Here is a 27,052-nt window from a genome sequence, read left to right on the forward strand (position 1 = left end):
ATGGACAGGTTCAGCATGGCTACGAGATTTGAAAAACAAAACAGCTATTTAAACGTTGTACCTAATCTGCCGTTTATTTCAGCAGAAGGGTGCCCCTGGCAAATACAAGATGCAGTGAGGTGAATTCCCGGGCAGGGACAAGAGCCCAGTTGCTGCTGCGCATACCCAACCCTTGGCAAGCTGGTACATTACCATCTGCTCGCATGTTTCCCCATTCACTGGGGCAATGCAGTAGATTATTCACAGCATGTCAATCTGTAAGACTCATTCTGCCCAAAAGAATGTTGTATTCAGAAAAAGAAAAGTCGTTCTCCAAGTTCTGCAGTTCTCAATGGGTAAAATTGGGGCCAATTTACATGTTTATTTGCAAATTCTAACATTACCTGTCAAATTTATTCTAGGATGTTAGAGAGGAAAACTGACACAATTACAAGTAATGGACAGTAAAAGGATTCAAAAAATGAAAAACACTTCCTGTGAATGGGCCAGTAAACAAACCTAAGACTTTGGAATTTTACAGCCAATGCAAGTTGTTGAAGTGAACTCTAGAAACACGATAACTTGGTACAAAATAAGTTTGTGAAAGGAGCCATACTTCGCTCCAAAAAGGTGTAAAAAAAACATACTGAATCCACCCTGAACTCTACTGTAAAAAGGAGGGACATTCTGAGAGAGAACCCCATGTTGGGGTTCCTCTAGTCTCTCTACATTTGGAAACTAAATTAAGGTAGCTGGGAAAGGATGTTGTCCTTTGTCTTACCCGTCAGTCATAGCCTCACCAGACATTCTTACTCAATAGCCTTGCCAATCACCCCGTGGATTGAGCAGTGGTAACACACATGGGAAATTAGAAAACATCTTGCTCTTTTGAATTGCATCACATTTTTATTGATGAACGTGGATAAACATGATCCGTTTCTCTGGGCCACACTAGTAGTAGATTTGTTCCCTGCTCCTCCATTTCACCTGCCTTGCTCTCTCAAAGGAAGACTTCCAAAGAATTGGGATAGGCCCTACATGTTAGAGGCAACCTACTCTGGACACCATTTTCGATAAACGAGGTTAAGCTCAGACAATGATCCTTCATAAAGGACTTCTCAATAATGAAAACAGATTTTCTTTTGTAGGTCTTCAGGACTAGCAGTTTAGTCCAGGATACCAATCTAAATACTTACCTGTATCTGAACATTGTGAGTTGTTAGCAAGATGAAACTCTTAATTACAACATTTTTATTTAAGAAAAATTATTAACATTAGTTCTTACCCTTGCTACTGCACCAGAGATGAAGAGAGTTGGTTTAGGAGGGCTGAAAAAGGAGAAATAAAACACAAGTTATTCAGTTGAATTAGATTTATTTTAATATAGAGCAGAACACATTGCAGAGTTCGAGTGTTTGGTTGAATATTAGGAGCGCCACTGCCTTTTGTGCAGGGTGTCAGATTATCAAGTAGTAGCTAGGGGATCCGGTCATTTGGTTGGATATTTATTTATTGCTTGCATTTCTTACTCGCCCAGACTCTTGGGTATCACGGCGAGGTTACAGAAAGCTTAATAATGCATACATTAAAGGGAGCCAATGTGGCACAGTTATATTGGCAGAAAAATACATGACATGAGGTATAGGCATGCAAGCAAAGTTATTTACAGAGCAGTAAGATAAGCACAGATGCAGAACTATTTACAATGTGTTGTGATGGCTATTGTTATTGGTATAGGTTGAATGGCCAGGTTTTCAGCAGTTTTTTTGAAGCCCTCAAGAGTTAACTAATTTTTGATGGTGAGCGAAAGAGCGTTCCAGTGTTTAGGGGCTAGATATTGGAAGCTAGCGCCCCCTGCTCTGGTATTTCTATGGCTGGGTAATGCCAATAGTGAGTGGTTATTAGATCTTCGGGATCTGGTGATTTATTTTTTTGTAATTGCACAATTTAAGTAGATGGAAGCATATTCATGGATGCATTTGAAGGTGATGCACAGGGTTCTGAATAGGACGCTAGCTTTGATGGGTAACTAATGGTGCTCTCTTCTGGTTTTGGATATATGGTCATTTTTTCTTATACAAAATAAAGCCCTGCGGACTGCCTTGGAATAAGTTGCAATTTATTGAGGTTGGTGATGGAAGTACAGAGTACTAGTACTTTACAAAAGTCAAGCCTTGATAAGATCAAGGACTTGGCTAAGGTGATGAAATTGGTGGGTGTCCAGAATTGGTGACTGAGGGGAGATAAGTTTAGAAGTGTAGGAGGTGAAAGAAGAGTGCGCTGATGTGTTTGATCAGGGAAAGGTTAGAGTTCGAGTACCGGTATGCTGGTGCCGTCTATGTTGATGGCGGCTTAGTCTGGATGGAGAGCATTTATTTTGGATTGGGAGCCCAAAATGAGAATCTGTCTTCTCATCATTAAGGCAGAGGCTGTTTAATGCCATCCAGTTTTGGATTATGGAGTAGATTTTGTTGATAGTCAATGTATCTTGGATGTAGTTCCCCGAGAGAGGGATAAAGATCTGGGTGTCATCTGCAAAGTTGGTGTAGATGACACCCATATCATCCAGCGCTGAGAAGAGGAGCTTCGTTTATGCGCTCTAGAGTGTGGGAGATAGGCAGGAACCTTGAGGGACGCCTATAGGGACTGGAATGTGGTCCGCAGCTTCTTTGCCAATGGACACTCTAGATGTTCGGTCAGCCAGGAAGGATTTGATCCACGTGGTGCATCCTTGGAAAAATTGAAATCTCTGGCTAGGGTGGAGCAGAGTTTGTTTATCCACAAGGTCAAACGCTGCAGATAAATCCAATAAGAGGAGGAAGCAGAGTTTTCCTAAATCTCTGATAAGTGTCCATTTGGATTTTGAGATCCAGGAGGGCTGTTTCCGTACTCTGGTGCCAAGGAGTTGGTTCAGTTCAAAATGTGCTTGGATATGCTATTTTGGGATAGCCCCCAAAGCACCAGTACGTAGACTACAGCTCCAGGAAGCGCAATGAAGCAGACAGGTTTTGTCCCAAGCCAGATTACACAAGGTTTCTTGCAATGGCAGTTTTGCCCTTTTCTTTCTGTACTCGAAACAGGCAACGGATTAAGTAGGGCATGTCCCAAATTTAGCTAGATCGCCATTACCCAACAATCTGTGTCAATGCAAGACTACTGAGAACACAAACTGAGGTTTCATTTTTTCCTGTGTATGCAGTAAGGAACAAAACAACAAAAATGAACTTAAACTGCATTGCGATTCTGGTACTCATTTGAGGCTGGCTTTTCCCGTTTCACAACTTGCTAGGAACTCCGCTCCTGCAGCAGGACTGGCAAGAAAACTGCTGAAAATAAGCTGCACAGAGCAGGAAAAAGAATTTGGAATAGGGGACCCTGGTAGATGACCAAACCATTATGTGCCCGGGTACCATGTTCCTTTATATAACCAGCACAACAGTCACTGCCCAAGTGTTTACACCAAGCAATGGTGTAATGGGACCGACTGAGAATGTGGGAATGACTGAGGGGGAGTTGTGAAGGAGGAAGAGCCATGGACTTGCTACTCTTTCGTCCATTGGGCAGTCCCCTTTCTCAATTTTTTTAGGGCAGAATACACTGACAAAATATTTTACTGGGAAAGTAGTACTGAATGTGTACAGTGGGCACCGAGTAAAGATTATGCAGTACCTCCATGCTAAAGAAAGCGCCTAACCTGGCGGAAAATCAGCAGAAAGTAAAATCCCAACAGAACACACCGGGAGTAGCACATATGACTGCACAGCAGATCACAAATGGCAATATGCCTTAGATCTTAGGTACACGAAGAGCTTCATCATAAACTTTCTTTTGAAAATTGGCAGACATCACAATAAAATTTACCATGACGTACAGATTCAGCAGTATATTGCAACATAGCTGACAGGCATACAATGGCTCGCCATACCATGACATCCCAATACCTTGCATATCAATCTACCTCTCCCTCACGTTGGTGCCCAATTCCCCCCCCACTCCCCATTTGGCATCCTTATACAAGCGGATGCTACTGTGGCAATGTAGGATTCTTCCCTCATTAATATAGACAAAGTCTTTCAGCCACTCTGAACACGGAGTCATGCTCAATTTCCAATACCTATGTATACACTTCTTAGCCACAATAAATGCTACATTGAAAAGCCTCTGGGTGACTATTGAGACCATGCTTATATCCCCCAGTAAATATTTGATCAGAGACAATGTGGGCAGAATCACAAACAGATTTAGCTACCTGTTGCCAGAATTGTATAATGTATGGACATTCAAAAACATATGTATAAAGTTTGCCAGTGATGTCCTACACTTCAGACAAGCTTCACTGGCCCCATGTGTACATTTTGCAATCCTTGCTAGTGTATATTGTAAATAGATTCTGAATTATTTTATTGGATTAATCTATACCTAGCATTTATTCAGACCTCGTTATGAGGCAGCATTTTCTCCACTGTATGTCAGTTTCGATCCCAAATCTTGCTCCCATTTCAGGTGCACCTGAACCTTGGAGGCCCGATTAGTTTGAATGAGATTATAGAGCTCAGAGACCATGCATCTAGGTTCCTCTTCAGCGACAATCATTTCTATACAGGGATGAACTCCGGCTCATGCGGAAGGGCAGCCATTGGCGTTAAACCGCCGCTCTAATACGATAATTCTGCAGTACCGTTGTGGGATGGTTGCCTAGTTTGTACGTGAAAGCAGACAATGGGACAAACTGCCCCTAAGAAAAAAGATCCCCAAGCACCAATTGCTCTTTTCACCATCCCTTTATTCGGCACAAGCTATTAAGAGTATAATGCATAGCAACAAAATTATAAATACATAAATACCTATAAAATATTATTAACCTAGCACTCCCCATACAGTTTGAAAGTGAAATGACGTTGTTATGGGGAAGCCGATAGCCCATTAGTGTAGCCTATAACTCTGGGTTGCATCTAAGGCTATTCAATCTAAAACTAATAGATACTGCAGTGCCCGTCCAATTGTTCTAATGCCTGCACTTTGTGTGACCTATACAGGAAGGTTAGGCAGAACATAAAATATACTGTGTCCTCTTCCACCTGCGGGCAATGTGGGCAGGCTGACCTTTCAGATGATCTGTATACTCCCAATTAGATACATTTCCACTTGGCAAAAACCCGACCTGAAGGCGAGTTATATGCGACTTGCTGACAAGTGAAGCAGTTGGATCCAGATAACCAGTCCTTTGAACTGGGATAGAAATAGCAGAACAGATCCTATTAACAGTTTGCTAAGTTGCTTTTCGATCCTTTCAATATCCCAGATAAGTTTTAATTTCCCCATAATCAATCCAATGCCTGTTTTATAAATACTGCTGGGATTTGTAAATAATCCTCCAGCATCCACTTTTCTGATATGATATGGTATTTGTAACGCGCCTATACACAAGTGTTTCAAGGCGCGACGAGGCAGGGAGGGGAGGAACAAGGGGAGGACAGACAACGATCCTACTAGGCCAGGTGTCATTCAGACCGCGCAAGTGCAGGGGTAGGGGTAGGGGGGAAGGGAAAAGGGGAAGGGGAGGGGGGGAAGTGCAGTACAAGTAAGTAGATTAAAGTAAATAAATAGGGCCAGCTGGTGGCAAGTGCAAGTTAAGTGCAGACAAGTGCTGGGAAAGGCGGGCTGTAGGGATACACAGACAGTCCCTCAGTGCAGGGGTTGCCAGGGAGGCAGTGCAAGAGGAGAGTGGCTGGGCCCAGGACCGAGGTCGGTGAGAGTGGCCCAGTTGCAGATTCGGTGCAGATTCAGTCGAGAATTTAGCAGGGGAGAGGGAGAGAGAAAGCAGAAGCAAAGAGGAAGGTTTTGAGGTGCTTCCGGAACCGGGGATGGTTCTCCTCAAGTTTCAGGGAGGCAGGAAGGCTGTTCCAGAGGGAGGCCCCTGCCATGGCGAGAGATCTACCCCCAGCTTGTTGCTTCGAGAAGCGGCTGACCCTGAGGGAGTTGGAGATGGATGAGCGAAGGGCTCGGGAAGGAAGATATTTAGGAAGAGAGAGTTGAAGGTATTTAGGCCTCAGGCCCCAGAAGGCCTTGTGGACAATGCAGAGGGTTTTGAACTTAATCCTCGCAGCCACTGGGAGCCAGTGTAGGGATTTCAGTCCTGGAGAGATACGGTCCCTGGGCTTGAGGCCAAGGACAAGTCTCGCAGTTCTGTTCTGGATGAGTTGCAGGGGGCGGAGAGTGGAGGCAGGCAGATTAAGATAAAGGCTGTTGCAGTAGTCCAGCTTCGAGAGAACCAGGGCTCGGGAGACAGTGAGCTTCTGGGGAAGGAGAGGAAGGGAAGAATACCTCCGAGGAGGTGCAGCTGGTAGTGTGACGTCAGATATATGAGGAGAGAAGGAGAGTGTGGAGTCGAAGATGACCCCGAGGTTTTTTGCCTTGCAGGTAGGAGCAGGAGGAGGGCCAAGCGAGGCTGGCCAGAGCGTGACAGGGAAGGAGGGAGTGGGTGTGCCGATGAGTAGAATCTCAGTCTTACTGGCATTAAGGCAGAGGTCATTGGCGGCACACCATTCCTGGATGGCAGACAGACAGTCAGAGATGAGGGAAGGAGAGGAGGAGGCCGAGGGTAGCCTGAAAATGAGCTGGGTGTCGTCCGCATAGCACTGAAAGTAGGGGCAGAGAGCGGCGATGCGGTGGGCAAGGAGTGCCAGATACTGGTTGAACAGCCAGGGAGAGAGATTAGATCCCTGGGGAACACCACAGGTGGAGAAAAAGATGTCAGAGAGGAAGGACCCAAGTTGGACCTGGGAGGGACGATTGAAAAGGAAAGAGGTCAGCCACGCCAGAGCCTGACCAGTGATACCCAGGTTATCACGGAGACGGTTGAGCAGGATGGCATGGTTGACAGTGTCAAAGGCAGAAGAGAGATCGAGCAGAATGAGAACACACAGAGTGTTGGAGTCGAGGTTCAAGAGCAGGTCCTCACGGATGTTAGGAAAGCGGTTTCCGTGCTTCTGGCCGCTCTGAAGCCAGATTGATGGTCATGAGACTACCAACAGTTTCAGCATGGAGGTTAAGCTGGGAGATGGCCAGTTTCTCAAGGAGCTTGCCCAGGAAGGGAGTGATGGAGATTGGGCGATAGTTAGCCGGGCATGAGGGGTCGGAAGAGGGTTTCTTAAGAAGAGGGTGCACAAGGGAGTGCTTGAGGGGGGATGGGAAGACTCCAGGAGGCGAAGGAGTGGTTGCAAAAGTCAGCCAGGGCAGGAACCAGGGAGTCGATGCGGTCCTTGATAGGTTTGGAGGAACAGGGGTGAACCTGTTTAGGCGAGACTCATAGATCGGACTTGTCTGGAAACCTCGTCAGCAGAAAAAAAGTGGAAAGGCAGAGAAGGAGGGAGGAGGGGTGGCTGCAGAAGGGGCAGAGGAAGAGCCGGGAAGAGAGGGAGGGAGGTGATAGGAGGAGAGTGAGGACAGGATGTCCTGAGTTTTTGAGATGAACTGAGAGGCCAGTGCAGTGCAGAGGGCCTGGGAGGGGACAGGAGAGGTAGAGACTGCAGCAGGGTTGGCAAGCTCCTTGCAGATGTTAAAGAGTTCAGCCGAGTTGTTGGATGCCGCAGAGATGCGGGCTTGGATAAGGGCTCTCTTTTTGGTGAGAACGGAGAGACGGTATTGCCTTTGGAGCAGGCGGCAGGCCAGTTTATCAGAGGATGAACATGAAGCACGCCATTTCCTCTCAGCCACCCTGCACTTGCGTTTTAGGGTGACGAGATCCGAGTCATACCAGGAGTTACATTTGGCTTTGGGCTTCAGGCGGATTATGCTTGTATCAAGGCGATACAAACATATGTTATCCAAGGGATACTGTGTAGGTTCTCTCGGCATGGGGTTCTTCAGTATTTTTTGGCACAGACCAGAGACAGGGTTGGTCCATAACTATATCCACATACAAATGGGTCTTATCCTAAGCTCGTCACTTATGGATGATTTAATTCTGCAATGATGGTGAAAAGCACAGCTGATCGTGGGAGATGGAGTAGATATCTAATAAAGGCATCTTCCTTTGCTTGAATTAAATGCAAGCCATCACATCCCCAAAGCTCAGCGCCATACATTAATATTGCACAGGATTTTGCCCGGCTCATTTTTAAAGTTGCTCCAACAGACTGGTATCCTAAGGTGGTTGCAATGTTATTTATAGCACCACATGACTGGCCCTTAAATTCAGCTTGGTAAAATAGATGATTCCCCTGCCATTTATTTGAAAATGTCACCCCCAAATACCTAAAGTGGTTTACCTGCTCTAGTTGCATTTTATTTTGAGGAGATAGAACAACTTTTATTCTCCCGAATCATTACAACTTGGATTTACTTTCAGATCTCTTACACCCAAAAAGTATTAGTTGAACAGCACTTGCAATGCCTTTGGGGTCCTAGCTATCATAGCTCAGGAGTGGAGTATGGGTGCCTGCAATCATAGGAACATTAGCCAACGTAGCCTTCAACCCAGTCTCCAATATGTTGATATGAAAGGTTAAACAACAGTGGGGACAGCACAAACCCTTGATTTACCCCACTCTGCCTATATTGAAGCACAGGTACACTCACCCGTGGGTCCAAAGTGCACAGAAGTATGGTGACCTCGATCCAGGCCAAGTGTTGTACTGCTACAGTGGCCTCACTGTCCCTTCTTTCTCAGTCATGTCTAGAGGCTGCAAACATAGCTGCTCCCCTACGACTGGTCCAGCCTTGTAGGCTGCCATCTGAACCATGGTTAACGGACCTCCTGAAGGATGCCCATCTTAAACTGCGTCAGGCAGAACTTAAATGGCGGAGAACATATTATCCTGCCCATAAAATACAATACAAGGGCCTGCACTCTTAAAATCAAAGCAGCAAAAGCCTTCTACTACACTGCTCAAATTGAGTCTGTTTTGTTTTATGCCAGCCCAGGGCCCTCTTATAGCAGTCAAGGCTCTTGCCTCATAGGAGAAATTGATTCCTAAGGTCACTCTTACCCACAAGCTATGCAACGCTTTGTCGCAATATTTTGTTACTAAGATTGACACCATTCGACAAAACATCTTTACGAGAGCGACTGCAGTTCCATCGGTCGTCAATAACTGCCTACCCAGCAACTCCTACTCATTCTGTTACGAAGAGCTGGTCAACCTTCCCTAGATTCTCGGAAGATAGTGATGGCGGCTATTCAAAAAATTAAAATCATGCTCCCCGTCAGATGCCATACCTTTACGGGTTATGAAAGACATCGCCCCGAACCTCCAGAAATTACGGTGGCCATCAATGACTCATGTCAGTCTGGGGTGGTTCCGCTGGAATTAAAAATCAGCCAGGGTTAAGCCATCCTTGGACCCCACAGTTCTATCTAACTTCCGCCCCAATCTCACTTCTCCCCTTCCTATCTAAACTTCCAGAGTCACTGGTGTCTCCTCTGCTTTCTACATTTCTTGAATCTTCCAATCTTTTGGATCCCGCTCAGTCTGGTTTCCGACCAGGAAGGGGCACTGAGCGCATACTGGTCGCCGTCCAGGATGACATGGCCAGACTGGTGGATGCAGGTGGAGTGGGAGCTCTGATTTTATAAGATATTTCAGCAGCTTACGACACGGTCAACTACTCTGTTCTGCTATCCCGCCTGACCCAGTTATGCATATCAGGACAAGTACTAGCCTGGTTCACGTCATTCCTGGCAGATCGTACACAGACTCTCTATGCACCCCCTTTCTTTCTGCTTCTTGTCACCTCAGCTGTGGAGTGCCACAAGGCTACGCCCTCTCTCCTATTTTATTTAACATCTGCATTTGGGCCCTTATTTGTTTAATCCACTCCTTCAGTGTCAGGCGCTACTCGTACGCGGACGATACTCAGATCCCGATTCGATTAGATCTGGATCAGACTGAGGTGTTGTCGTGCCTGTGGGGAGTGTCTGGCGGCCGTGGGAGAGTGGATGAACTGCAATTGGCTCAAATCGAATGGAGAAAAAACGGAGGTGATGGTGGTGGGCTGTCCTAACCCCACGCTTAGGTGTCCTTCTGGCCCTCATCTTTGGGCCCCCTCCATGGGCCAGTCGGCAAAGTGAAAAATCTGGGGGTGATCCTGTCAGCATCACCATCGATGTACAAACAGGTCACTGCGGTGTGCCAGGCTGGCCACTTCCAGCTGAAAATTTTAAAGGTGGTGTTGCCCCCGATTCCTAGCCCGCTGCATCCTTCAGTAGTGGCAGCCATGGTGATCTCGCGGCTAGATTACTGCAACCCCCTGTACCTGGCTCAACCTAAGGGCCTGATTCAACGGTTGCAACGATTGCAGAATCTAGCGGCGCATGTGGTAACTGGCACACCTTTCGGAGCACACATTTCTCCTGTGCTTTGAACCCTTCATTGGCTCCCGCTGATCCAGCGGGTTAATTCTGAGGCACTGTGCATAGTTCATCGTGCCCTCCATGATCAAGGGGCTGAATACCTCAAATCTAAGTGCACCCATTACCATCCTAGTCGTGATCTTCATTCTGCTTCGACTGATCGATTGGTGGTTCCTATGTACAAACAGGCCCGGATTGGTGGCCGGGCATTTTTTGTAGCCACTGCGGCTCTAACGAACAACCTCACGCTATTCATCAAGAAAATATCCAATTACTTAGCCTTTAGAAAGGCCGTTAAAACTCACCTATTTTAGGTTGAGAAACGCTGTGACCTGCTGCAGCCTCCCTCCCCTAGCGCCACGATACCTCCGGGTGACTGTCCGCTTTAGAAGTACTATTAACATAACAGTTTCCTGGGTATCACAGAGTAAAAGCTTAATCACTTTTTGGAGGTGCAAAGATATCTTTAATCCTCGATGACCAGCCAAAGCCTAGCCCTCTTCACCATGTCAAAGGCTGTGAAAAGGCTTTATACAACTAACACATGTAAACCTGGAGATCTTGCCAACTTCAAATCTCTCTGTGACAACCATAGCATTTTGAGTACACAGAACAAAGCTGCTTGCTATGCCACCACCACTCAGTTAAAAGGCAACAGAATTCATCACTTGTTTTACTGAAAAAGTAGACACAAATCTGAGGTCATCAAATCAACCTTGCACCGTATTAGGCCCCCGCCTTTCCCCCTCCGCCCAGCATGCACAGTATCCCTCTGGACCGAATGATCTGCCCTCTCGGCCCCAGACTATCTAAAAATAATTGCCTCCCTCAAACTTTCTTCCTATTCCGATCATATCATCCCGGACTCCATCATTAAACAAATGAAGAGGCCAGCACTCAACACTCCCCAACACCATTAATGGATCCCTCACCAAAGGGTAATTTCCGGATACCCTCCGTACTTGTCTCATAACCCATTTTGAAAATAAACAACCCTAGACCCAGACGACCAGGCCAACTACCAGCCCATTACAAATCTCCAGTTTACAGGCAAAATCTTGACAAAAGTAGTTGCTATACAACTACTTGCCAGAATCAAACATCTACATCTCCTACATTACCAGTCAAGGTTCCGCCGCAAGCGTAGCATCGAGACATCCACCATCCAGGTGCTGGATGATGCCCTCCTTATCATGGTTAAGCTTAACTGTTCTACTTTCCTCTCAGAGATCCTTTTTAACCTTTACATCGAGCCATGAGCATACTTTTCAAAGATCTATATATAGCCAACCACCAATATGCAAACTATACTCAGTTGTACATGAGAGTGAAAAGCCCACAGGACATCGGTCGTCTCTGCTATTAAATAGCCATCATCCACTCCTGATGTCAAATGCCTCCCTCAAACCTAAGCCACCCAAGACTGAATTTGTCCTCAGTCACACACGACAGCAACTTGGCTCAATAATATGCGCCTCGAAGGATTTGATCTGCAGCTTCCGGATTCATTAAAATTTCTTAGGCTTGTTGCAGCACTATGTGAAACACGAGGAAACAGGACAAAATGGTGGAAGGAGCAGGAGCCAAAAAGAAAGGGCCGATGGATTCATACACCAGCAGCCAGTCAGGGAGTTGTGAACTTGAGCCTGCCACGCAATCCAGCTCCGAATCCGCTGCACAGAGTGGGGATAAAGTCGAATACTTAACCAACATAGTCCAAAGTGGCCTTCTGTCCCTAAATGTAAAATTGGACGATATTGTAACAACTATCGGAACGCTGAAAACTAGAGTGGAAAAGCACAGCCTGAGATTAACGGAAGCAGATATTAGGATTGAATGACGGAAGACAATGTCGCACGACACGAACAAGACATAGCCCTGCTCAAAGACAACATGAATAAACTTCAGAATAAGCGCGAAGACCTGTAATCGCGTTCCAGAAGGAACAAGGTGCACATTGTTGGAATACCCGAGACATTTGGTAAAGACAAAATGGAACTACAGATTGAATCACTCCTTAAGCCTCTCTTTGGCTCCGACTCCTTTTCAGGGCACTTCCTGGTTGAGCGTGTACACCGCACCCTGGCCCCTGTACCAAAACCTGGGGCTCCACTGCGCACGATTATTGCAAATCTGCTTAATTACCATGACAGGGACACAATCCTCAGAAAGGCGAGAGAGCTTGGGACACTGCATTACGATGCTAGTCGCATTCATATCTACCCGGACTTCGTGGCCGGGGTGCAGGCCAGCCGAAGACGTACGAGCCGGTTAAAAAAATGCTGAGAGCACGTCAAGTCCCATATGCACTGATATTTCCAGCCAAGATGCGTATCCAATATGGAGGAAGGGCACATTTGAGACTCCGGCTTCAGCTCTGGCATATGTAGAGGACACTATCCCGCTGCCCCCCAGGGGCCGTGGGCCAGACCAGAATGGGTGACACTCGCCTGAGGCAAGTGACTGAACCCTGCCTGTCGCCTCGGGTCAAATGTGTATCCTTTTGTTAGAAATGTTCGGATCCCGTGGGGGCTTCAAGTTATATTACATGAGCCCGGTCTGGCAGCCCGGTGTAAGCAACAAAGCTACCCTCAGGAAAGTTCCTAATGGTTATTATGGTCCATCTTCAAGTTGGGGTAGATGATGTGGGTGGAGGGGGGGGGGGGGCAGGGAAGTTGTGAATGTTTTGGCCGGCTGGCCCCACCAAGACGAGTTTGAGTCTTGGAGAGAGGAATGTGTGAACGAAAGTTTTAGTTTAACGAAAATGTGGTCTCACAGACACTGGTGCTACTCAAACAATGGCAGACTATTACTGTATGCCCAATGTGGCATGTCACAGCCTCTATACATGTATAAAATGGGCGACTGGTTAAAAATAAAACTACTGTTTGGAATGTCCGGGGCCTAAATAACCCAATGAAAGCCAGAAAAGTGGGGAACTATGTCAACAGACATGGGCCTCTGATCTTAATACTGCAAGAAACACATGCAGAGCACAGTTAATGAAAATATACTGGCTAAATGGGGCAAGCCACGATACTATACGGAATACTCGTCGCAATCCAGAGGGGTTTGCACACTCCTACACCACTCGCTGGGTTTCCTAACCAAGGGACACAAGGCGGACCCGACGGGGAGATATGTAGTGGTTTGGGGGAGATTGCTGGGAAACAAATAACCATGGTGAACACATATGGGCCCAACCTGGATGACACGGAATTCTACCTGAATAGGTTTTATATCAGGACATAACTAGCATAATATGGGGTGGAGATTCCAATGTGGTGCTGGATCCTGCACTAGATAGATCTGTCAGCGTGGCCAGGGCACCCACCAAGACAGCATCCTGTCAAATCCTTCCCCAATTGTCCCTACTAGATGCTTGGCGAGTTCTCCATCCTATTGATAGACGGTACACATTCTACTCATCGGTACATGACAGTGAGTCATGTATAGACTATTGGTTTATATCCTCAAATATCGCGCACACACACACTACAAAACTGATATCCTCCCCCGCACGCTGTCTGACCACTCCCCAGTGGTGATGGAGATCAGGTTGGCTGATGCTCCCAGGCCAACAACAAGATGGAGAATGGCTAGGGATATACTGAAGGACTCAAACACTGTTGAAACTTTGCATGTTGAGATAAACTTTTTTGCTGATAATGTGGGGACAGTGGCCAGATATCTACAGTCTGGGAAGCGTTTAAGGTCTGGATTAGAGGGGTTCTAATATCCAAAACCACGGGGCTCCTGAAGGGTGTACGCCGAGAACTAGAAGGGGTGGAAGTGAAATTGAACGAGCTAGAAGACACCTATAGCCGCACACACGGGGGGATACTTTAGCCGAGATACACAAACTCCTCAGGGAATTTGACTGTCTGGCAAGAAGGGAAATACAGTATTTTGCGGCCCCCACCCGAGCACGCAGATACGGAGAGGGAAACAAGGCGGGGAAACTGCTGGCTAACCTAGTGAAACACGAGAAGCTACAAACCCAGATTACCACTATCCAAACGTCGCAGAACGAGATAATCACAAGCGAACAGGGCATAAATGATGAATTTGCTAATTTCTACAAAACCCTATATGCAAACAAAGATAAGAAATCTCTTACCGAAATTAAAATTTACCTTGCCACGCTAGATCTCCCGACACTGCCAGACGATACACTGGCCCTAGTACAGCCCATCACACCAGAAGAACTCATGGAAGCAATCAAGGACCTCTCATCCGTAAAGCACCAGGAGCAGACGGGCTCAGTACGGAATTCTATAAAGAGTTTCAGGAAGAGCTGGTCCCTATATTGCTCAAAACATGGGAAGATGCCCTGGGGAAACAAATATTACCCTTAATGCGGGAGGCCATGATCATGGTGTTACCCAAACCTTGGCGCCCGCCACAAGACATGTCATCCTACAGGCCCCTATCGCTTATAAATGTGGATGCGAAAATCTTTGCGAAAGTACTGGCGCACCGCATGCTGCCTATAACACCGACGCTGGTGCATGCAGACCAAAGTGGATTTATCCCGCAAAGATCCACTGCCTTGAATCTACGCAGGCTATTCGCCATAATGGCACAAATAAACCCTAATAAACAGGCTGTAGCGTTGTCCCTCGATGCCGAAAAGGCGTTTGATTCTGTTTCCTGGGAATACCTCTTTGCAGTACTCGAGGCGTTTGGAATAGGCCCCAACTTTATGAAATACGTCAGGCTACTATACACTGCCCCTGGCGCGAAAGTGTGCACCAACAGAACCATCTCGGGGCTGTTTGAGATAGGCAGAGGCACCAGACAAGGGTGCCACTTCTCTCCAATTTTATTTGCCCCAACGAGAGAGCCCATGGCAGCAGCTGTTCGACTGAGACATAAAAACAGGGGTATCACACTGAAGGGAGTCACCCAGATAATTTCACTGTACGCAGATGATACACTGCTATATGTATGTGAGCCCGAGGAGAACATCACCCCCATAATGGCAGACATTCATGAGTTCGCTGAATACTCCGGATACACGGTGAACAATGCGAAGTCAGAAATGTTCCCACTCACCCCCTCCACAAAGTGCCCTGTGCTAACATGTGGCCTTAAGTGGTCAGAGCAACATATCCGGTACCTAGGGGTGCTGGTCTCTGGAAACAGACAAACCCTGTACGCTGATAATCATGAACAGACACTGCAGACACTCAACTGCAAACTGCAGATCTGGAGACATTTCCCCATTTCGCTTCACGGTAGGATCGCTATACTCAAAATGATTGCGCTTCCAAAACTGCTTTATTTATTTGTAAATATCCCTATATGGCCAGGCAAGGAATTCTTCTCCAGACTCCAATCCCTGGCAGTGGCATTTATTTGGAATGGAAGGGTGGCCAGGATGAGCTGAGAGAAGATGATAGAACCACACGATAGTGGCGGAATCGCGGCCCCAGATTTCGAGTTGTATTACCTGATAGTGCAGGCACAGTTCGCGAAATTCTGGTATGAAGCAATAGACAACGCACCCCACACATGGATAGAAACACATACCACCTCACCCACGTACATCAGATTGGTTATTTTTGATACACGGTACAGAGATTAATGCGATTATGACCCTGTGAGTTGTACTGTAAGAGCCTGGGGGGCAATATACAAGAAATTAAACCTAGAGATACCCTACAATCTGGAAATTCCCCAATGGAACTACCCAAATATCACCCTCAGATTTGACATAAGCATACAGGAAACCTGGGATCCCATTAAAGAAATGAAGGTCGGAGATATGTATGTAGACGGAAAGTTTGCGACTCTAGCAGAATTCACGAGAGCTATGGGAGGTGGTCCGCTCCGAACATTGCAATATTATCGAATGCGATCTGGTTATCAGGCACGATGGCCATCCTTTCCTGACTAGCCCCCCTCCCACCCAAGCCTACAACTAGTTACATCGCAAGGAGGGTTGGGGATTTCCAAACTGTATATATCAGTGCAAACACACACCCCCACGAAAAACCGGATTAAAGAAAAATGGGAGTCGTATATGCAAATATCGATACCAGATGAGAAATGGGTAAAATACTGTGCACTTACAATCACATAATGCGGCTCTGCGACAAATGCAAATCAAAATACTTAATAGGTTGCACTATACACCTGCCAAAATAGCCACATTTGTGCCAGACGACTCAGGCAGCTGCCCCAAATGTGGAACTCCATAAGCGGTTTCATATCATATGTACTGGAATTGCCCTGCGTTGGTACGGTTCTGGGGAAGGGTGGCTGAAATGCTTAGAGGTCACACAGATCCCCCCCAAAGCTGGCTCCTCAAAAATATTTGTTTGGAGATATTGGGAAATGCTCTGAAAAAGTTAGAAGACTATTTAATGTAGCATGTGCAGTCGCAAAAAAAGTGTATTCTGCAGGCATGGAAAAGCCCGCCCCCGCACCCCCCGAGCATGAACACATTCCTGCGTGAATTGACATACATTAATGAGTGCGAAGAACAATACGTTCTAACACAACCAAGTACGTGCCGACCAAAGGACTTTTGGGGCCCCTTCAGGGCATATTTATGCGATTTATGCTCAAACAGTGAAATTTCCATGTAAAATGTATATCGATTGTATGTATATAATGTTATAAATGTACGCTACACAGAATGTAATGCTGGGTTGATGCCCTTGTGTCTGTTGAGATCACCAATAAAAAGATGTTCCAAATCTCCACCCATTGCAAAAATCAAGCCCTTCACCCTGCCATAGGATTTCCAGGCCGTAGTGAAGGCCCTTGTGGTCTCGCACATCGATGGGGGTTGGGGGGGGGGGTTAATGCCCACTTGATGGCTCCCCAAAAAGAGTCTACCACAATGCACCACGTCTTCTTATGGGTGTGTGACCAAATCACCCACCACCCTCTGCTTCCAGGCCAGGCTATGGACTGCATGTGTCGGCAACAAAGCAGTTACGAGTAGTACACCAGCGTACCTGGCGGATAAGCTCCACACATCTGTTGTCACACGCTCCTCGTGCAGCAAATTGCCCAACCAGCTAGAGTGAGAACTCGTCTGGAAAGAGGGGACACGCAAACAACCCTTCTCTTGTCGCACACCACACTGGTATCGGCTGGAAATGCCACCCAGATTCTCCGATTTTGCAAAACTTGTAAAAAACAGACTTTCAAAAATGCCTAACCAAGTTCTAATCCATTAGTACTGCGCTAATGTTAAGCGATGCAAGCCTAAACACTGGTTACCCACACCCTATAGAGCGCTCTGCTGCTCTCGAGGTAGGTCTGTGATTCAAACACTAATATGTAAACCAAAAAAAAAAAAAAAAAAGATTAGAAAAACGTACTTTAGAGCAAATTGATTTCGCAGATGGCAACAGTAGCATTTAGAACAATTTTGTCCTAAACGTTCTCTGAGAACGGTTTACTTTTTCAAATCAGGCAATCAATATTAATTTGGATCTACAAAGCAAATTATTGGTACTTGTTTATTGCCTGGAATAGTTATTCATGTTTATTTTTCTATGAACGGGAACGAAAACCTTAGCAAGACAACATGCAGGTTGTGTTTTACTTTCTGCAGACAATCTGCCTTTATTTATTTTAAAAGTTGTGGGTGACCTTCCCAGCATTGAATGTTAGACCACCTTTAATTCACCGATTTGTATTATTTAAAATAATTATCAGTTTAAGAACAACCTGTTTCTTGCCCAAGAATGCAGGTTGTGATTGATGCATTTTGGGTGTTGTAGGATTATTTAGCGTGTTTTGGAGTGCAGCACCACTACATGGGATCAATGTATTGCTATAATGCGGTACAGCAAGCTATGTGTTGCCGGTGTAACATATGGATATGTAAATGAAGACAGGCTACCTCAGTCAAAAACACAGCAATTTTTATCACATTTAAAAACGCTTTTTTTTCTCTCACCTGAAATGCCTCTGTTGCAGGAGACACATTAGGAGGATTAATCAACTAATATAATTAACAGTACTAACATGATTCTAATAAAATAACATCATAATGTGTTCTCCAGTGCATAATGAGGTGGAAAAGTCATTTTTTTTTTTTATTTATTTACTTGATTTTAACCAAAAAGAATTGATTTTTACAAGGTATAAAAAAAAAGGAGATCAGCGTTTTTTCTGGGATCTGTTGATGCAGTTTCGCCGGTTTTAATCTTGGCTAAATTCGTTGTTTGGATCAATGTTCTGTGGTTTGTTTTAAGGCAGCTTCGAGAATCTTGACTGCCACTATAACCCATTTTGTTTTTTCCCCGGCGATCAATCTACACCACCAAGTTTGTTCTTCTCTAAGAGTAGAGTCCTGAAGTAACGGTAGCAAGAATGCCGTTCGGAGGTGGGCGGTTTTAGGACAATTTAAGATCAAATGTCTTGGTGTTTCTGTGATGTCTGGGTTTAGACATAGTCTGCAGGTTTTATTTGCTGATTGAGTACGGATAGCTCGGATTTCTTGTGTTTGTATCAGGTTTAGTCTTGTTCGCATGAACATTTTTCGGGAGATTTTTGCTTGGAAATTTGATGCAATAGTTCAGCGGAAGGTTTAGTTTGTTGGTGGTAGGTGGAAGGTGGTAAAGCAGTTTGTTTGCCGTTGCCAGATTACATGTGGTGATCCAGTCCTCATGTGCTACTTTGCTTTTAATTTTTTCTGGGTTTTGGATTAAGTCCTCGGGGGTGCAGGCAAGGGCTTTTAGTTTTAAAGTTAGTTTCTTTTCCCAAAGGGTCAATGCTTTACAGCGCCCCATCTTAAGTTCTTCTCGAATCGATTTGTATATTGGCAGCGAGTCCGGGTCAATGATTTTCCTTAGTGCTCTCATTTGGCTTTGTTCTAAGGATGCTGACAAAGATAATAAGCCAAGTTCTCGTCGTATGGCTGCAATAGATGCCGATTTTGGCAGTCCCAAAACTGCTTTCCAGAGGTATCCCTCTAGTTTTGGCCAGATGGAGTCGTGCATGTTGAGCGCTACGTCCATTCCGTAGATCAAAGCTGGTACCACCTTTTGTCTGTAAAACTGGATTGCTGGTATTAGGGAAAATTTACCGTATTTGTTGTCGATCAGTCTTGTTTGAGTGGTAAGTGTTTTGACTTTCGCCCACAGAGCCAGGATGGTTGAGTTCTCAGTTCTTGAAAGTCATTTTAAACGTGCACTTGGTTTCATTTTTTTTCTGTTCACTGTGTAAGCTGGATGCGAAATCTGCATGCCAGGAAATGAGTAGATACAGTTTCTAAACCGTATAAGCCAGGCCATTGTTGAAAGAGGAGGTTAGATTGTGTCTTTTGATTGGTGACACGTCACCTTAAGGGCTGTAACAGAGGTTTCCTGAAGAATCTCGGAGAGAGAGAAAGGCAGTTGACATTTTTACACAGCTTGGGTGAGAAGCCTGATGGGGGTTGCTGTGGGGGCTGCCTGATTGAGGGGCGTTGTTCCAGTGTACTACTGACCTTCACAGGCTGGAGATTCCAGTCAATTGGTACCGGTTTGAGGACCAAAGAGTGCAGATTTGAACTGCATGTCCTCGCTGGGTGTTACAAAGGGAAGCCCCGAGCCATTTAAAAAAGGCGACCTGTCCAGAGAGTTTGCGCGCTGATCTGCTACAATTTTGCTGGTAATTACCTTACACAAAGCGAGAATGCGGTGTGTGAGTGAAAGCTATTTCAGTCAGGCAGCATAGCGATAGCTGCGTTTTAACGTTGCTATTCAGAAATGCAAGTCAACTGATGCACTGTTCTTTTTATTGTTGCAAAGAATCTAATGAAATGCCATGTATTTTGCAATTGCGTCTCTTATGTTTATTCTAGAAAAGACTGCCTCGCAAAACTGGTAATCTATGATTTTGAAATGAAATTGATGTAAATCACAATCCGTGTAAAGGCTTCTATTTGCTTCTGTTTTTCTCTGGTACAGTTAGCCCAGGTTATTAGGTAATATATGTCAAGTATCCCATGTGGAAAAAGTTATGTTATGAGTAATTATAAATAGCTGTGTGCGTGGTTCCACTCAGTGTATGTGTGTGACTTCTGACTGGAACACAATCTGAGTCAGCAGAGAAAGAAGCCTCTGGAAATAGTTTCACTAATGTAAATAAATTAGTGATTATACCACATGTTATTGTGAATACTTGATGGAAGCATAGCTCACTGGTGTAGATAAATCAGTGATAACAACCATATGTGGCGTTCTTGAATAATGTAGAAGCCTGAGGCCTCTAGAGATCACAAGAACAGTAAACAAAAGAAAGGGGTTTTGTATGTTGGGGCCACAAATAAAACAAAGAAATTATGCTCATCACTATACCACAACAAAATGCATACCAACTAAATGCATCTGTGTACTGAAATAATGCATAGCCACGATACCACCATAATACCAAACCCAATCTGAATGCAAGGGGTGATTGTTGCTAAATTACTTTTATTCTTGGTGGTAAGAAAATACCGCTAGGCCCCAAATCTACACAAAATACTCTACATATTTATGGTGCGTTGGCCGGAAAAGTGATCATAGAGCACCTACTGGGCGTGGCAAGTGTGTCTCACACCGCCATTTGTACATTAAAGGGAACTCATTTCATAATAGCAGTGTCACTAAAAACGAATTTCAGAATGTCTCAAAGAGAAACCACATTCTCAGACCTAGTGCAATATTTAGAGGCAAAGTTAGAGGCAAAGTTATTCGCACATGGGACGTGGTCATCAAACAGTACCTCAGAATAGCATGACCGCATTTAGGGTGAGGTGCAGAAAGAAAAACTAGACAATATTTTTGCAAAAGGCAGCATAATTCAGGTCTGCCTTCTAAGGTTATTAAGTGCAGCCGATAAAAATGCAGAGAAAGACTGTTTGATACGGCTATGGGCCAAAATCTGGTTTATTTTGAATAGGTCCCTGTGAATGCAAGAAAATGACACCCAGCTAATTAACAGGTTAAAGACTGACTGGGGCCAGTAAAAATCAGGAAATGTTAAGAGCAGAATTGGATGTATGCCAAAAAGACATGCAGTTAAAATGCAGAGATTTTGATGTTCAATTGTCCAAAAGCAAGAAACAATTTGAGGACAGTGAACAAGAATTGGTACACTTAAAAGCATTGGTGGACTACATTAGACAAGATAAAGATGAGGTTGTGTCAGAGATGCAGATTTTACAAAAAGAACATTATGAGAAAGAAAGTGACCTCCAAAATGCGGAACAAGAAATGGTTAAAATGCTTCAAGAAAGAGACAAGAGGAATAAAGAATTTAATGAGTGCCAAATGCAAATTCGCGACATGCAGGAGGTAATTAATAAAATGAGTGATGAAAACAACTATTTGCAAAACGAAGCAAACAGGCTCCTTAAAAAGTGTAAGGACTTAGGACAGCAAATGTGCATTCCATTGTCCCAGGAGAGGCGGCAGGGTACCACATTCAATGGAGTTGAGGTGAATTCTATTTCTACCCAAAGGGCTAGTGCCCCAGTGAGTGGGCCGGTGACTGAACTTGGTTGCAGTGCCCTTGGGGGATTTGATACTCCCATTGGGGGCCACCACCAATCCCATACACCTGGAACCAGGGTTGAGTCACCAAGTAGTGCAATTCCATGCATTGCAAGAAGTAGCCCTATAAAGACAGTGAAATCCATTAAAGCCCTGATCAAACCATTTAAAAAAGGAGGGGAATGCTGCATTGAGGATCACTTAGAAGAGGTTTGTGACATTTTGTAAAGCACTCCAGATAACTAAGGAACAGTACAGGCAATATTTTCATTTAACTTTAGATGCCCCGACGGCCAGTATTATAAGAGGATTGAATGAACAGCAGAATATGACATGGGCGGAGTTCGAAAAAGAGATTAGGCATCATTTTTCTCCTTTCCAGTCATTGCAGGAGGCAAAGAAAGTCGCTTACACAATCACTGCTGGGCCTAATACATCCCCTCGCCAGTTTTTACAAGACTTAAAAAGAGCATTTTCTTGCTTTGATTTATCTTTTGACCCCAATTCCAATGAGTTTAAAACTGCCTACTTCTATGGACTGCAGAGAGACATCATATCCCAATTGGTCCGTGAATTTGACCGTGACAAGTCCCTGGAATGGATTGTACACCAAAGCACAAAACTATATGAGGTACTCTATTGTCAGGGTAGAGAAAGTCATAAAATGAGATACTAGACCCAAATCTAAAGAACCCTCAGCAACAGTGATGGAAATCAGATCAGCCAAAATGTCCCTTGAGTCTGCTCAAAGTCCAAGTAAAAATAATTTGTCACCTGAACAGAGGGGTAATCAACAAATGTCATCACACACTGCACCAATGTTCCAATCACATGATCCTAGTAATAGGGAGAGTTACATCAGCCCCAGGTAAATAGGAGATAGGCCCCGGGCAGGCTATCGACCTATGTCATGTCAGGTATGAACAATAACCAGAGACAAAATCAGGATCAAAGAAATGATGGTCTTATCAGACATTGGGGACACAAAGCAGATTTGATCCCAATACCATGATTTATGGTAATCAGGATAGACTCCGATATGTGGATCGATTTGCTGATAATGGGAATCAACATAGGGCCCAGTACCCACAACCTGAGACATGAGACAGAACATGAACTACACTTCACGTCAGTACAATGATTCCCCACCAGGGGACTACAACCAAAAGGATGGGTGCACCCCGCTCCCCTCCGCAAATTAATGAAGAGTTCAGGAACCATTCCAATAGAAATCATTCTCCTGAGAGGTTATCAGAATAGATCCAATCAGGGAGAAAACAACCAATATCAATCTAGGCCACAGAGAGGATTCTAGAGAGATGGAAAGATTCCAGTGCCTCGAGGCCCAAGTGAAAATGTTGGCTGAGCAAATAGCAAAGCTCTGCACAACACAAAAACAGTCATCAAAGGAGGGGGCAGATGGCCATAGCAATGATTGGAGTGCTTCTGAAAAGTGACTAAGTACTTATGATACCTGCAGCGCCGAAAAGACAGTTGGCTCTGATGTAATTTTGCATAATGACTGAGATGCCTAATGATTTAAAAGTGAAAATACCAGTACATGAACATGTAACAGAAAATGCAAATACTGAGAGGTACGGTTTAACCTAGAACTAATTCAAATATTGGCGATATGTACAAATGAAATGGGGAAACCTGAAAATCCAAAAGAACAAAGACAGGTTTAAGAAAAATGACTCCTGCATGGGGAATACCAGTGAACCGGGAGTAAGTGGTGATGCTATAGCTCCTTCCCTGGTCAATCCAAACGATAACCAAACACAGGCAGGGAAAAAAAATGCTCAAAAGGAGGGTACAGGTCAATCACCTGAAGAATTCTTTGAACCACATATTTTTGAAGAGGTTAAAAGGGCTGGTACCATACTGAATAATCACAAATGCACAGAATTAGACAATGACATATTGCCAAGTGATGTTGTTACACATGTTCAGTTGGAGGGTTGTAATGTGACCTCTGATGATACCTGGATGGATGGGCGAACGGTGGCCACACTCCAAAAAAACTCTGAACATGGGGAAATGAATAACGTCTCTCACACAGGAATGAGCAAAAAAGGAGGGAAAAATGTCTTTCCATTTACTCATGTGTTTAGCCAAAAGTGAAAAAGGCTTGAGAAAGGTGAGCCCTGAAATCAGTAAGAATTCGCATTTCCTATGTGTGTTAGAGGAAGTTGAAGAAAGGTATTATGCTCCCATCATTGTGGAAGAAAAATGCCATACATTTGCAATGATTGACACTGGCGCACAGGCCACAATTATGTCTAAAGAATTAGTAAAGAGTATCAATGAAGTGATATCCCCGCAGAATCAGATCACAGTAAAGGAGAATCAAGGTCCAGTGCATAATTTTAACGGGGAGGAGGTGCCTATTATAGGCGCCACCGAGGTTGACAAAGATAGGTAAACACAGAATGAAACAGGAGGTATTGGTCACATCCATTTGTGATATTTCATTTCTGATGGGAACAGATTGCCTGAAAAGATTATCTCCGCTCATAGATGGGGTGAATGGAGTACTGTGGTCCTTAACAAAAAAACCATTGAGAACTAAGAAACTAAAATCACAAAACAGCAATATAAATGAATGTCACACCATTGCAAAAACAAATGATGCAGTGAAGGTGTATATCCAGAATAGTTGCATACCTAGCGTCACTGTTATATTGATGTGTCAAGACAAGATGCAGAGTGAAAACAAAAAATTACCTGTACAAATATACTTAGACCCAAGGAAAGAACGGCAAACTGCCATAGATGAGCACACCTTACGTTTTAATTTAAAAGGGAAGACATGCAAACAGAATACTGCTCCTAGAGCAGGTTCAGAAAAACACATTACCACTCTTGCTGAAATAAACATGGAAGATGAACAACCATGGGTTCATGTTGGGATAAATGACTATTCTAAAACAATAAAAGCCACTTTAGCGCTTGAACAGGAAAGGAGCTTCATTAATGAGAAATTGTTGCAAAAAAATTATGGAAAGGGAGGAGATCCCGAAATTTAGGATTAAGAACCAGTAGGTCTCTGGTTTGGACGGTCCAGACTTTGAAAACCGAATTGCGGGTAGATGCATGTTGAAAATTAGCATTGGACAAAAAAACATAATGTTTGGATAGTGTGTGGAACGCACAATGACTTACATGGGCAATGACATCATGCACAGAATGTGTATGGTGCTAGATTTCCTTAATCAAAATATATGGTCACGCATAGGTGGGCCGGCACCTGAATTTGAAGACAAAAGAAGGGCTTATCACTGCGCACAGCTGGTCCCTTATGCAATTGAATTACAAATGAGGAAAGATACTGTTATGCCTGCATTCACAAAGCAGTTTGCAATAACACTGAAATGCAAAAATGGACAGCAGATGAAAGATTCTGATGCATTTGTATGTCTGAATGAATCCATAAAACAGCAAGGCCTGAATTATGAATACATTCCATTGGTAGATGTGGGTGAAGGGTCTGTAAAAATTATTGTGAATAATAAAGGTTATCAGAATATTCATTTAGAGGAAAACTCCCCAGTAGGAATGGCCATACAAAAATCACATTACACAGCAGATCTAAATAACATGGTGATTGGAAATATACCTGAAAAGTATGTAGATGCCAAGGGTGAATTGCCAGAATACCTGGACTCTCAGCCCAAAGGGATATTTAGAATTCATTCTGTGTACCCTTATGATTCAAGCGAGACAGTGTGTTGTCATCAAAAGGATTGCATAACATTTAACTTAAATGAAAATGAAATAGAAAATCAGCCCATTGAAGTGGAAGCTGATATGCCAAAACATTTAAATGTGGCAGCTTTACAAAGAGACACAGCCACACAATTAGAGAAAAGCGCCGAGATTCCTATGCCGGAACATTTTCCAGAATTCTCCAAAATGGTAAAGGAGCAGATTTTATTAGCGGATGCATGTGACAACGAGGAGGATAGAAATGAATTGAGGAAGATATTTATGGAGTTTAAAGAAGTATTAGCAAAAGATGCTTATGATTGCGGGCTAACTAATTTACATGTGGCCACACTTCCGGAAGGGTGTAGCAGAAGCCCAGCATTTGTACGCCAGTATAGACTACCGCTGGCATGTTTAGAATCATTGGCAGAGATTATTAAAAGTTTTGAGTCGCGGGAAATCAGGCCCATTCATAGCACATCCAATACACCTATTTTAGGTGTGTTAAAACCAAACGGTCAATGGCGACTGTGTGCAGATTTGAGAGAGTTAAATAAAAGAGTGCAAGTATCCAGATGGCCACTGCCATTCATTGATCAGGGATTAGCTCAGGTACATTGTTCAAAAGTGTTCACCACATTAGGTCTCACCTCTGGATATTGGTGTGTGCCATTGGCAGAGGAGATCCAGAATTTATTTTCCTTTTCATTTGATAAGACTCAATACGCATGGGTTAGAATTCCATTCAGGTACGTCAATAGATGGAGTGAATTTGGCATATTTTTGAGGAAGGCTATGCCTGATGCAGCAGAAAGAGGAACCATAATTTATGTGGATGATGGCCTGATAAAAAATGATAGCTTGAAAAGCCATTTTGATGAAATAAGACATGTTCTTGGCCAATTGCAGAAAGCAGGCGCCAAAGTATCTTTACAAAAAGCACAAATGGTGCAAGAAAAAGGTGAATTTTCTAGGCCATGAAGTGACTGAACATGGACTAAATCCACAAAAGAAGAAAATAGAGGCCATACAGAAACTAAAAGATCCTAAAAATGTGAAAGGGGTAAAAAGTTTTAGGAATGACAGGCTATAACAGAAAGTTCATTGAAAATTATGCTGAAATCACTCAACCATTGACTAAACTGCTTAAACTGAATACACCCTGCAAATGGGGAAAAAGAGCAGTCTGAGGCAGTGGCTAAATTAAAGGAATGTTTTGTAAAGGCACCATGTTTAGAATATCCCATAAAGGACAGGGATTTCTTTATAGAAATAGGTTTCTCTGAACATTGTATGGCAGCTGTGTTATCACAAAAACATGATTTGAATCACAAAACCATTGCATATACAAGTAAGGCATTTTCCCAAGTTGAAATTAAATTCAATGAATGTGAAAAGGCCCTATTAACCACTGTGTGGGCGTTACAACATTTCCGCCCCATTGTTCATGGAGAAAAGGTGATTGAGACAAATCATCAACTGCAGTTTTTAGAGAGTAAAAGAATTAGGTCAAGTAATCTAG

General features: G+C 44.2%; 1 protein-coding gene across 1 annotated transcript in view; it reads right to left on the reverse strand.

Annotated features, from left to right (window-relative positions):
• The window catches only part of DAP (death associated protein), a 121,926-nt gene that overhangs the window by 47,682 nt on the left and 47,192 nt on the right, over positions 1-27,052 (reverse strand). Inside the window, exon 3 of the mRNA XM_069613756.1 lies at positions 1,265-1,307. Within this exon, the coding sequence (XP_069469857.1) occupies positions 1,265-1,307 (43 nt within the window). The remainder of the gene's footprint in view (positions 1-1,264; positions 1,308-27,052) is intronic.

The sequence above is a fragment of the Ambystoma mexicanum genome, chromosome 5p (assembly GCF_040938575.1).
Source record: "Ambystoma mexicanum isolate Mex_15411 chromosome 5p, UKY_AmexF1_1, whole genome shotgun sequence".
NCBI lineage: Eukaryota > Metazoa > Chordata > Amphibia > Caudata > Ambystomatidae > Ambystoma > Ambystoma mexicanum.